This window comes from Salmo trutta, chromosome 32 (assembly GCF_901001165.1).
Source record: "Salmo trutta chromosome 32, fSalTru1.1, whole genome shotgun sequence".
In the NCBI taxonomy this organism is placed as follows: Eukaryota; Metazoa; Chordata; class Actinopteri; order Salmoniformes; family Salmonidae; genus Salmo; species Salmo trutta.
The window spans coordinates 19060005-19071619 of NC_042988.1; the positions used below are offsets into that span (position 1 = coordinate 19060005).

Below are 11615 nucleotides of genomic sequence, written 5' to 3' on the forward strand. Positions count from 1 at the left end.
TTTGACAAAAACCGGCTGAATTTATTTTACCAGGCAAGACAGTTAAGAACAAATTCTTATTTTCAATGATGGCCTGAACTGCCTTGTTCAGGGGCAGAACGACAGCTTTGTACTGTCAGCTCGGGGATTCGAACTTGCAACCTTTCGGTTACTAGTCTAACGCTGTAACCACCAGGCTACCCTGCCGCCCTCAATACCACGAACGCTTTGCAAACCTGCCATAACCTTTAATTAAAGAACATACATAATGGCTCAACGTCAGCATGGCTATTTCTTCGTTTATTAGTCATTGGTCTATAATATGGCCATGGCCCATTTTATGCATATCTTGGCAAAATAATAGGATAAGAAACTGCAGTTTTCTAACAGCCTACATTTTATATTAAGTAATTAATTCGGGAATATATTATTTGTGTGTTGTTTGACTCAGAAAATAAAGGAAAATGTCACATGCCAAGCCTCTCATATGTGACCCTTTACATATTAACACGGTTCTGTAAACTGTATAACTCACTGGAGATGGAAAACCCTAAAAATAAACACCAGTTCAAATTAATTCCATTCTCACTGAAGTTATATAGAGCCCCACAGTGGAGATGTCATAATACCATAAAACCACAAGGTGAATTTTATCAATATATTCGGCTCTATTTAAACTCAGATTCGAAAATACTAGTTAGCATCAAAGTAGACATCTTGCAAAACTACAAATGCCTGCACGCTCCTGCACGTCATCTGTAGCTGACACCTTTACTAACAGTTATTGTGTCAATTTAAAACTTGCACAACAGTTCACAGAATTGTCTATTCAAATAAATGTAGCCAATTTATGAATTACTACATTTAACTAACATTAGATAGTTAATCCAGAGATTCTTACCTTCTCGTCCAGATCATCATGGCATTTGTAGTTCTTTATGACAGCCACATTAGCAGCTTATTAGCATTTCATTTTTGGGAGGTAAATACATGCAAGGTTATTGATAAAAGTTACCTTGTCCTAGAGAGATTTACAGTTATCAAAAAGTCACGCCTGGGTAAGCCTTCACAAAATACAGCCCTTATTTGAAGTGTTTCTAAAATCCCCTATGGGAAAAATGAAATGTGGAAAAACAATTGTAACCATTTCCCCATTTTATGGGTATTATGACTCACACTGTGGTACTCTATAACCAGCTGAAGTAAACACCCCCATTTCTTTCCATTTGATCACTGAAAAATTATTGTACAATATGTGGACTGATCACCCTTTTAATTCAGTTAGGAATTAATCTAAAGCTCAACCGGCAAGGTTACAGTATTATTCAACTTTATGGTGAACACTAACTGTAATGTCTAACTCTGATGTTTGCCTGTTTAGTACATGTTGTTGGTCTCCTTCCAATAAAGATTGGTCAAGCATGAGGAAGCCAAAGTCATACACAAAATCCCCTGTGATGTGGACAGACAGTCCTGTAAACACAGGGATTTTAGATGTGGCCTTCAAGTGTCACTTTTTGAATAAGACATATTCTACACCTTATGAACAATAGTGGCAATAGATGTATTGATGGAAAAATAAATAAAACATAATCAAAGCAAAAAATAGATGTACATGAATCAGCTATTTTGTTTAAATAGAAGCAGCTATTACATATCAAGTCACCTTAAAAATGTCTTCTCTCTACACTTCACTAATTAATCATTTCACATGAGGGCGCTATTGTCAAAATTGTGAGCACTAAAATTAAACTGAGACGATTGCAGATTACACATTCTGTTAGAATTGAACATAACATCGGGCCAGCAGGTAGCCTAGCAGTTAAGAGCATTGGGCCAGTAACTGAAAGGTCACTGGTTTGAATCCCTGAGATGGCAAAGTGTAAAGATCTTCATTTTTTCCCCCTTGAGCAAGGCAGTTAACCCCCAACACTCTGCTTCCTGGGTGCCTATGACATCAATTAAGGCAGCCCCCCGCACCTCTCTGATTCAGAGGGGTTGAGTTAAATGAGGAAGACACATTTCGGTTGAATGAATTCAGTTGTACAACTGACTAGCTTTTCCCTTCCCAGTGAAAAAAAGTACATAGCTTTAAAAATAATATATTCAACTTTTAATATAACCAAAATAACAGATACGATTTCAACTAAGGAAAACACTAACTTTTATCATTTAGCAGAACTTTATTGTTGCCTGTGGGGATTGTTGATGTCTTCCAGGTGTGGACGGACCCTTTGGCTTCACCATGGATGCCTCATGAGCCCCAACTTCACAAACAAAACCATGGCAAGGATCATGGAGGATAACTGCAAAGAGGAGAGGACAGGAAAACAATGACTTGAAGCCAAGCAACATTATCTATTCAGCAACCAATTGCTATAGAATAGATAGTTATCAAACTAAGAATACTCTTTAGGTCCTAATGGTGAGTTACTGTAGAAAAAGCATTACTATGCTTTAAAAAGTGCAGTTCTTTTCAGCAATAGTCCTTGGGTCTGAGAGAGGTTAAAGTTCTCCAGAAGAACTTGAGGGAGCAGTGTAACTCATAGGGAGATTCTCAATTGGGCAAAAGTCCACTCCTCAACTCCTCTTCCTCCTTTCCTCCGTGACCCGGAAACCAATAAGTGGTTAATTAAGGACAGTTGAAATTCGTTAGTAAGCGAACAGAGTTTGCTCCCTTCCTCAATTACTTTGTTCGGCAAAGGATACTGAAGTGCATCCTCTGCAAAGTGTTTTGAAATCTGCCACTCCCCCTTTGAATCAGCTGTTTACTCAGAGGAGAAAAGCATGCACAGATTTTAAAATTATACAATACGTTACTAATCTTTATACACATGTATTTTGCGATTCCTTCTCTGTAAACGTCATCTGCCTGATGACGAGCTAGTGGAGAAAGAGTCACTTCATACAAGCACTTTTTTTTTACACGTTTCCTCTCCTCGACTTCTATCCTCGATTACTTTTGATTTTTTTTTAAAAGAGGTCAAATCAAAATCAAATCAATCTTTATTTGTCACATGCGCCGAATACAACAAGTGTAGACTTTACCGTGAAATGCTTACTTACAAGCCCTTAACCAACAGTGCAGTTCAAGAAGAGTTAAGAAAATATTTACCAAGTAGACTAAAATAAAAAGTCATAATAAAAAGTAACACAATAAGAATAACAATAACGAGGCTATATACAGGGGGCACCTGTATATAGGTCAATGTAAATTGTTCGGTGGCTATTTTATTAATTGTTCAGCAGTCTTATGGCTTGGGTGTAGAAGCTGTTGAGAAGCCTTTTGGTCCTAGACTTGGCGCTCCAGTACCGCTTGCCGTGCGGTAGCAGAGTAACTGGAGTCTCTGACAATTTTATGGGCTTTCCTCTGACACCGCCTATTATATAGGTCCTGGATGGCAGGAAGCTTGGCCCCAGTGATGTACTGGGCCATTTGCACTACCCTCTGTAGTGCCTTAAGGTCAGATGCCGAGCAGTTGCCATACCAGGCGGTGATGCAACCGGTCAGGATGCTCTCGATGGTGCAGCTGTAGAACCTTTTGAGGATCTGGGGACCCATGCCAAATCTTTTCAGTTTCGTGAGGGGGAAAAGGTTTAGCGTTAGGGTCATCTGTGGATCTGTTGGGGCGGTATGGGGTGGTATGTGAATTGGAGTGGGTCTAGGGTGTCCGGGAGGATGCTGTGACCAGCCAGCCTTTCAAAGCATTTCATGGCTACCGACATGAGTGCCACGGGGCCGTAATCATTTAGGCAGGTTACCTTTGCTTCCTTGGGCACAGGGACTATGGTGGTCTGCTCAAAACATGTAGGTATTACAGACTCAGTCAGGGAGAGGTTGAAAATGTCAGTGAAGACACTTGACAGTTGGTCTGCGCATGCTTTGAGTACATGTCCTGGTAATCCGTCTGGCCCAGCGGCTTTGTGAATGTTGACCTGTTCAAAGGTTTTGTTCCCATCGGCTACCGAGAGCGTTATCACAGTCATCCAGAACAGCTGGTGCTCTCGTGCATGCTTCAGTGTTGCTTGCCTCGAAGCGAACATAAAAGGCATTTAGCTCGTCTGCTAGGCTCGCGTCACAGGGCAACTCGCGTCTGGGTTTCCCTTTGTAGTCCGTAATAGTTTTCAAGCCCTGCCACAACCGACGAGCGTCAGAGCCGGTGTAGTAGGACTCAATCTTAATCCTATATTGACGCTTTGCTTGTTTGATGGTTCGTCTGAGGGCATAGCGTGATCTCTTATAAGTGTCTGGATTAGTCTCCTGCTCCTTGAAAGCGACAGCTCTAGCCTTTAGCTCAATGCAGATGTTGCCTGTAATCCATGGCTTCTGGTTGGGATATGTACGTACAGTCACTGTGGGGACAACGTCGTCAATGCACTTATTGATGAAGCCATTGACTGAGGTGGTGTCATGACTGGCCTGCTCGGGTCAAGTTACCGTGGACCACAATCCTACAGAGAGATCTCTCACACCCACCAGAGGGGAAGAGATCGAGAGGTATGGAGATGGGGGGGGGTTTATGACACCTCACGCCCATTGTAAATCTTAAGGCAGTAGACAAAATTCCTTTATCCTGTCACTATGAAGAACCAGCCTCAGAACATGCAATAAATGGACTTTGGGACAATTAGGTTTCGTCAGCCACAATGGTGGTAATGACGATAGATGGAATATGAAAATAATCTTGTTTTTGTTATGTTATTAAAAGTTAAAGGACGATGGTATAACGAAAACATTGTAACTTTAAGAGTTTTCCTAATACTGTTTGCATATTGTACGTTGTGTGGAAAATGTCCAGATCAAAGAGAATGTTTTTGTAAAGATGAAATGTGAAGTTGGTTGTCTAAATTGGATCTTAGTAAAATTCAGACCTTGCCTCATAACTTGGTACGCCCAGAGAATTGCCCTAAAGACGGAAACGCCCATTTCTGACCCCAGGGTATAAAACATGAGTTAAGAATTAACATAGCTGCAGCCAAGGTCTGAGTGGTCAGCAAACCCAAAACAAGGTTGAAGAAGACAAAGGAACCTTTTAATAACCTATGTTACGGACGAGTAGCTGTATCTAAACGGGGTAAATTCAAGCAGGACCACCCGGTCACCCTGTCTACACTGTTTTCCTTCCCATGCTGGAACCATCCACACGGCTGATTAGCCCTCCTCCGAAAACCCCTTTTCAGAGCAAGGGTGAGGAAACAGATCACTAAGAGAAAGGACACTGACATCGTGAGAAGAAACAGAGAGTTACACCCGGTAACCGAAGACGGACCGTCATCAGAGAAGTCGGAATCCGGTCCACGCAGACACCCATCTGAGACCTTCAACACGTAATTACATCATTATATTCTGACCCATAAGAGCGGCAGTTCGAGGCAAGGTTAGGGTTAAAATAAGCATAGCTGACAAATGCACCCAAGTGTGTTTTTCTCTCGTGCACTCTCTCTCTCTTTTGAAATCCCCATTTTGTGTAACACGTGTCATATTGTGTTGGCCCGCTAGGGACCTGTTTTATCGTACTAAGTTCTAATCAATAGCCTAGACTGTGTGTTTGTGTATGTGTATCTTATATTATCATTTTAGCTTGTTAGCAAATAAATAATCAACTCAATTGGTGTGGTACGGACTTATTTGGTGAGACTCGGATTGTGCAGATTCCCGGATTATGCGACGTTCAGAATGAGACTGTAGAGGAAATTGATTGATTAGTGACTGTTGTAAAATCGATATTCTGATATTTTTTGAGTTAATTTAAAAAATATAACCAAACTTTAACATGGTGCGCCAGGTTAACGAGCTAATAACTGCCCGATTCATTTAATCACGTAATTATAAACTTTTAATCATTCGACGAGCAGCAGTTGTCACATTAATCAATACAACATCATGACAGTGGTGTACTCCTCAATGCCATTGGATGAATCCCGGAACATATTCCAGTCTGCGCTAGCAAAACAGTCCTGTAGTGTCGCATCCGTGTCATCTGACCACTTCCGTATTGAGCGAGTCACTGGTACTTCCTGCTTTAGTTTTTGCTTGTAAGCAGGAATCAGGAGGACAGAATTATGGTCAGATTTGTCAATTGAAGGGCGAGGGAGAGCTTTGTATGCATCTCTGTGTGTGGAATAAAGGTGGTCTTGGATATTTTTTTTCTGGTTGCACATGTGACATGCTGGTAAAAATTTGGTAAAACTGATTTAAGTTTGCCTGCATTAAAGTCCCCAGCCACTAGGAGCGCTGCTTCTGGGCAAGCATTTTCTTCTTTGCTTATGGCCTTATAGAGTTGGTTGAGAGTGGTCTTAGTGCCAGCTTCGTTCTGTGGTGGTAAATAGACAGCTACGAATAATATAGATGAGAACTTTCTTGGTAGATAGTGTAGTCTACAGCTTATCATAAATAAGGTAAGGTGCTCTTCCTCAGGCGAGCAATACCTCGAGACTTCTTTAATATTAGACATTGCGCACCAGCTGTTATTGACAGACACACACCCCCACCCCTTCTCTTACCAGAGGTAGCGTCTCTGTTCTGCTGGTGCATGGAAAATCCCGCTAGCTCTATATTGTCCGTATCGTCATTCAGCCACGTCTTGATAAGATGTTACAGTTTTTAATGTCCCGATGGTGGGATAATCTTAATTGTAGGTCATCAATTTTATTTTCCAATGATTGCACGTTAGCAAGAACGGATGGCAGTGGGAGTTTACTCGCTCGCCTACGGATTCTCAGAAGGATGCCCGATCTGCGGCCCCTTTTCCTTCGTCTTTTCTTCACACAAAAGGCAGGGATCTGGGCCTGTTCCAGTGAAAGCAGGATATCCTTCTTGTTGGACTCGTTAAAGGAAAAAGTTACTTCCAGTCCGCGATGAGTAATCGCTGTTCTGATGTCCAGAAGTTATTTTCGGTCATAAGAGACGGTAGCAGCAACATTATGTACACAATAAGTAAAAAATAAGTTACACAAAACAACTAACAAAATAGCACAATTGGTTGGGAGAATGTAAAACGTCAGTCATGTTCTTCGGCGCCATCTTTTCATCAGGTGAGGAGAGGACGGAGGAGACGACGCGAGGAGTCAAGCAAAACCGATTGAGATTCTCCCATACCATACCTCCATCATACATATGCAGCCAGCTGCTGATCCCAGGATGACACTCTGCTCTCTGATCACTGTGATGACCTTACCAAAGCAGCTCTGGGGGAAACACACAGGGGGCATTTGGCTTAAGGCTTTACAGCATTAGAGCACAGACTGATACAACATAGTGTAGTGAGGCACTGGGTTAGGTTACCTGTGGTTGGATCAGACTTGGAGTGATGGTGATACCGTCACAATCTGCAAGGGTCTTGTTCACGCAGCAAGTCTTAGGGTAGTTCAAACCCGTGGTTGTACTGAACACAGAGCCCTTGAAATCTATAGTCGAGTTCTCAAAACCACAGCATTTGAACTAAGAGATGAAAAACCAATAAAGACATCAAAGACATTAGCTGTAATAACTACTGTCTGGGATGCTCTGGTGGTCAAAGGAACCAAATACTAAAGCCAAGCCTATTTGGACCTTTCCCCATTAGAGCTTCTCACCTTAACCATGACTGTGTTCCATGCTGTTGAGATTGGGTCTGTTGCCGCTGGGCCCATATAGGCAGTCATCAGGGAATTCTTGCTTGCATCACGTACCACTAAGCTAACCTGTCACATACAGACATCACAGCTTATTGAAAGGCATAGCCTGGCTAGGCTATATCATACAAATAATTCAAAAATTTACAGGGCTCTAAATTATGATATAGGTTCACCTACTTGATGATACAGATGCCAGCATGTTCATTTATTCTTACCAGATTCCGGTACGTCAAGACAAAAATAGTCCCAATGATTTCAGCAACAAATAGCATTGTCACGATGAAGAAAAACTGTTCAGGGTACAAAAAATGCAGAGATAGTGAAAATGCTGCCTCTTATTGAAGCTTGCAGGGGGAAAAGAGTGGGACATTTACAACTCTGCAGTAGTATAACACAGTAAGACAATTATTGCATGGTGCCTTGAAATTGACTGCACGACTGTTGTCTCTCACCAGTATGATAAAGAAGCGGTTCTCTTTCCAAGCCCCACAGCAGCCGATAAGACCAGTGAAAGACAGCACTGAGCCCATACCAATACAGATGTAGCTGATGTAGATGAGCTGAGACGAGTAGGGGCCCAGGACATCAACAAACGTAGCTGCTCCATATCTAATCCATGCGCCAAGCCCCAGCAGCACAACGCCACTTATCTGGAGGGAAGGGGAGAGAAGGATGGTGGTGTTCTTTCATTTTTTTTAATCATCTGCTAATAAATTGCATTTGAGTTGTTATGGACCTGTTTTCTTTTCTTCTATGTTTTGCCAGATGGATTTCTCAGGCTAGGTAATATTACAATGACAACAACAGCAGTTGCTGTCTTCTTCTGTGTGTTCAACTTTTGCAATGCATTCACAAACCTCGGATTTATGAGAGGGCGACTATATTTCTATAGCTAGCCAAGAACAGTTTACATTATCGATTATAGAAGAATGTTCATTATTTGCATTTCAAACACAGACACAGTTCAACTGGGCTTTGTTTGCTAGCTAGGCAACATTTAGCTACTTACAACAAGTATCACACAAAGCAGCAACATCAAATACCGCATCCATGTGTACAGTTTGTCATGTCTTGCCATTTTGCAAGTTCGACCTTCTATAATGAAAGGAGAAAATATATGACAAAATTATACAGAACAGGACAGGCTTATAATAATACTAGCTAATGAGACACATGTTTGGTAAACAGCTGAGCGATGGGACTGAAGAAATGTAACTACTCTCAAATTCAAAGATGGAGCTATGGATGCCAAGACTGACCAGCTATTAGATCCAAATGTTAACCATGTTTTGAAGCTATACAGAGTTTGTTTAAATGTACATTGTTTACAAACAATAGAATATAAATGCTTATACAATTTTGGGTTTCAATGTGGTAAAGAAGTTTAACTAATGTTAAGCTCATGATAAATGTATGAGTTATATTATTCAAGAGTAAATAGCTATCTAATAGTATCACTAATTAAAAATATGGATACAAAAATGGATGTACCAATCCCAAATTCTCCCTTTAATAACTAACATTAACGATCAGTTCGAACTGGCTAGTGTTAGCTAACTAACGTGGCTAGCTAACTATTAGCCTAGCTAGAGTGACCTGACCATGGATCGCTTGCTACTGGTAGTTAGCTAACTTAGCTAGTCAACCCTCTATGTTTAGACGTTATAGTTAAATTAGCTATCTAGCTAGCGCCATTTTAGCTAGCGAGCTAACGTTAGCGTCTGTCCTTACTTTTAATAGGTCCAGACGATTTAGGCCTACTGCTATTAAGGCCTACTTGCTGCCAACTGTCTGTGTCTGCCTGGCCAACAGGTGTCATATTCTCGGTCCAGTCACTACACACTGCGGTCAAAACCAGTACAGTATGAAGAAAGGCTAAAACTGCTTCTCCAATAGAAATCCCCGATCACACTCGTAGGCGATGTCATGGCGACTTTGCTAGCTAAACTCATGCGTAGAAAACGCCATCGAGTCTAACGGTCGTCTCGCACCGAAATGCGCATGTGCAGGCAATCAAAATCAAATGCACTCCTTAAAACTAGTTTTTTGACGAAAATGAAAACGTGTCAGTTTGTCACTTTCACGAGGTTGGAGTAATAACATGTTCAACTACTTAAGACATTGCTTCGAATCTACATTGTGTCTTTAGATTTCACTTCTCTCATTGACTTTTTAAACCACAAACCCCTGCCTGGTCGATTGTCTGTTTCGCAAGCGTTCCCGGAAGTCTCGCGATGTTGCGCCTCTTGGTTTAGCAACTCTATGCTGTGTTTTTTTTCTTCATTTTTCATTAATTAGGGGAGTTGCATTCTCGCTGTCACACACACACACTTACAAGAACCAATCATGTTCAGAGTTTTATGAGATATTGTAATAGCCCTGGGTATATTGTACATTCAATACACTTTTTTGTTTCCAAAAATAATAATAATAATAAATGTATGTTAGCTACATTTCAAGGAAGTTGGTATAGAAGGGCATGCAAACACTTCAGAGTGAGTTAAGTTTTAAATAGGAAAACTATTAAACAGTCTGTAGATCTTCAACACAGACTTTTGGCAGACCTCTAGAGCTTCTGCATTTCTCATAGAGAGCACAGCCCTTTCCTTAAGCTCTCCACTGCGGGTCATTTGACCACTTTTCTTTTCTTCGTAGTCTTCTCTACACCTGTAACTATGGCTTCCTCTTCTTCTGTTGCTCTCTTCTTAGCCTGGTCTTTTATCATCTCCATAGTGTCCCACGCCTCATCCACTTCACCTCCCTCTTCTTTCACTTCCTCCACATCTCCGGTTACTGCTGAACTGCTCAGCTCTACATCTTTGCTGGACAGAAACACATAGTTGAATCGTGACTTCAGATACACCTTCTGCTGTAGGGAGCGGTCCTCCAGGCTGTGTACTCTCAGAAAGCGATCCAAACCACAGAAAGCCACCAGAGGGAGAGGGGTGGCACTGCAGCTCCCGCACTCCTCCTGCCAGCCCCTTCAAACACCCACGCACCAGACCTTTCCGCAAATCTAAGATGGCGAGCTCTCCATGTGTGTTGCCCACTACAACACTGTCTTGGTTGGCAGGGAGGGAGAGGGCTGTGAGGGGGTACTCCCCAAAATGAGCCTCTAGAACCAGACGCCTCTGGGGAGAGGCTGGATCATGCACTCGCACCTGGTGGTGACTTGTTCAGGTGACGATCTTGTCGAAGTCTGGGATGAAGGCCATGTCTCTAACCCACTCTGGCATTCGCAAGTCCAGCCAGTTATTATGTACATTCTTGGAGGTGAAAATGGGTGTTTCAGGACTCTCCAGATCCCAGACCTTTAGGCCATTCTCCTTCCCTCCTGTGGCCACTTGGTTGCGCTGCGAGGGATTCTGTCGCATCTGACAAACATTCGTCCCAGCATTTATCTCAACTGTGTCTGTGCTGCCCTCCTTCCAGATCCTCAGCAGTCCTGTCTCCACACGTGATCAGAGCACTGTCTGTGACGGCAAGTCCTGTGAACCTGCCCTGGGTGCTCTCCCTACACTGTCTGGTCTCAGCGAAGATGCCCTTCTCTGTGCTAAATGTCTTCACTGTGCCATTCACAGACCCCACCAGTACCTCAGTCTCATGTTGATCTCCCCAGCCTAGGAAACACACTTCCTGGTCCAGGCTCAGGCAGCTCATCTCACAGAAGTTGAAAGCCTGTTTTTTGGATAGGCTCACTCCTTTTAATATCCCTGTTTCCGATCCCACCCACACTGAGCACACTTGACTTTTTTCTGCCATGAAAAAGAACGAAAAGATTGCCAAGAAAACAAAAATTCTAACACGTTATTCTCTGTGCTGTGGTGAATCTCTGTTTTGCATCGTTTCTGAACAGACAAGACACTAAAGAAAGAAATTCAAACAGCAGATGGACACCACACAGATTTAACTATTTTAGAAAGAACTTGGACTAGGAAAGATGTGTGCCTTTGATACCAAAACGTGAGTTAAACAAACTTACTTTAAAAACATTGCCGTTACACAATAGTTACAATGCA

The 11615-nt window shown here is 42.1% G+C and overlaps 1 protein-coding gene and 1 pseudogene across 1 annotated transcript; both read right to left on the reverse strand.

Moving 5' to 3' along the window:
- Positions 1-2073: 2073 nt before the first annotated feature.
- LOC115170564 (tetraspanin-16) lies at positions 2074-9626 on the reverse strand. The gene is made up of 8 exons (XM_029726824.1): positions 9328-9626; positions 8606-8691; positions 8049-8246; positions 7812-7886; positions 7555-7662; positions 7265-7420; positions 7084-7167; positions 2074-2285 (listed from the first exon to the last, which is right to left on the reverse strand). Exons 1-8 carry the CDS (start codon positions 9413-9415, stop codon positions 2220-2222), a joined length of 861 nt encoding a protein of 286 aa, XP_029582684.1. The 5' UTR covers positions 9416-9626; the 3' UTR covers positions 2074-2219.
- A 564-nt stretch (positions 9627-10190) lies between these two features.
- LOC115170557 (WD repeat-containing protein 74 pseudogene) lies at positions 10191-11551 on the reverse strand (annotated as a pseudogene).
- Positions 11552-11615: the final 64 nt, after the last annotated feature.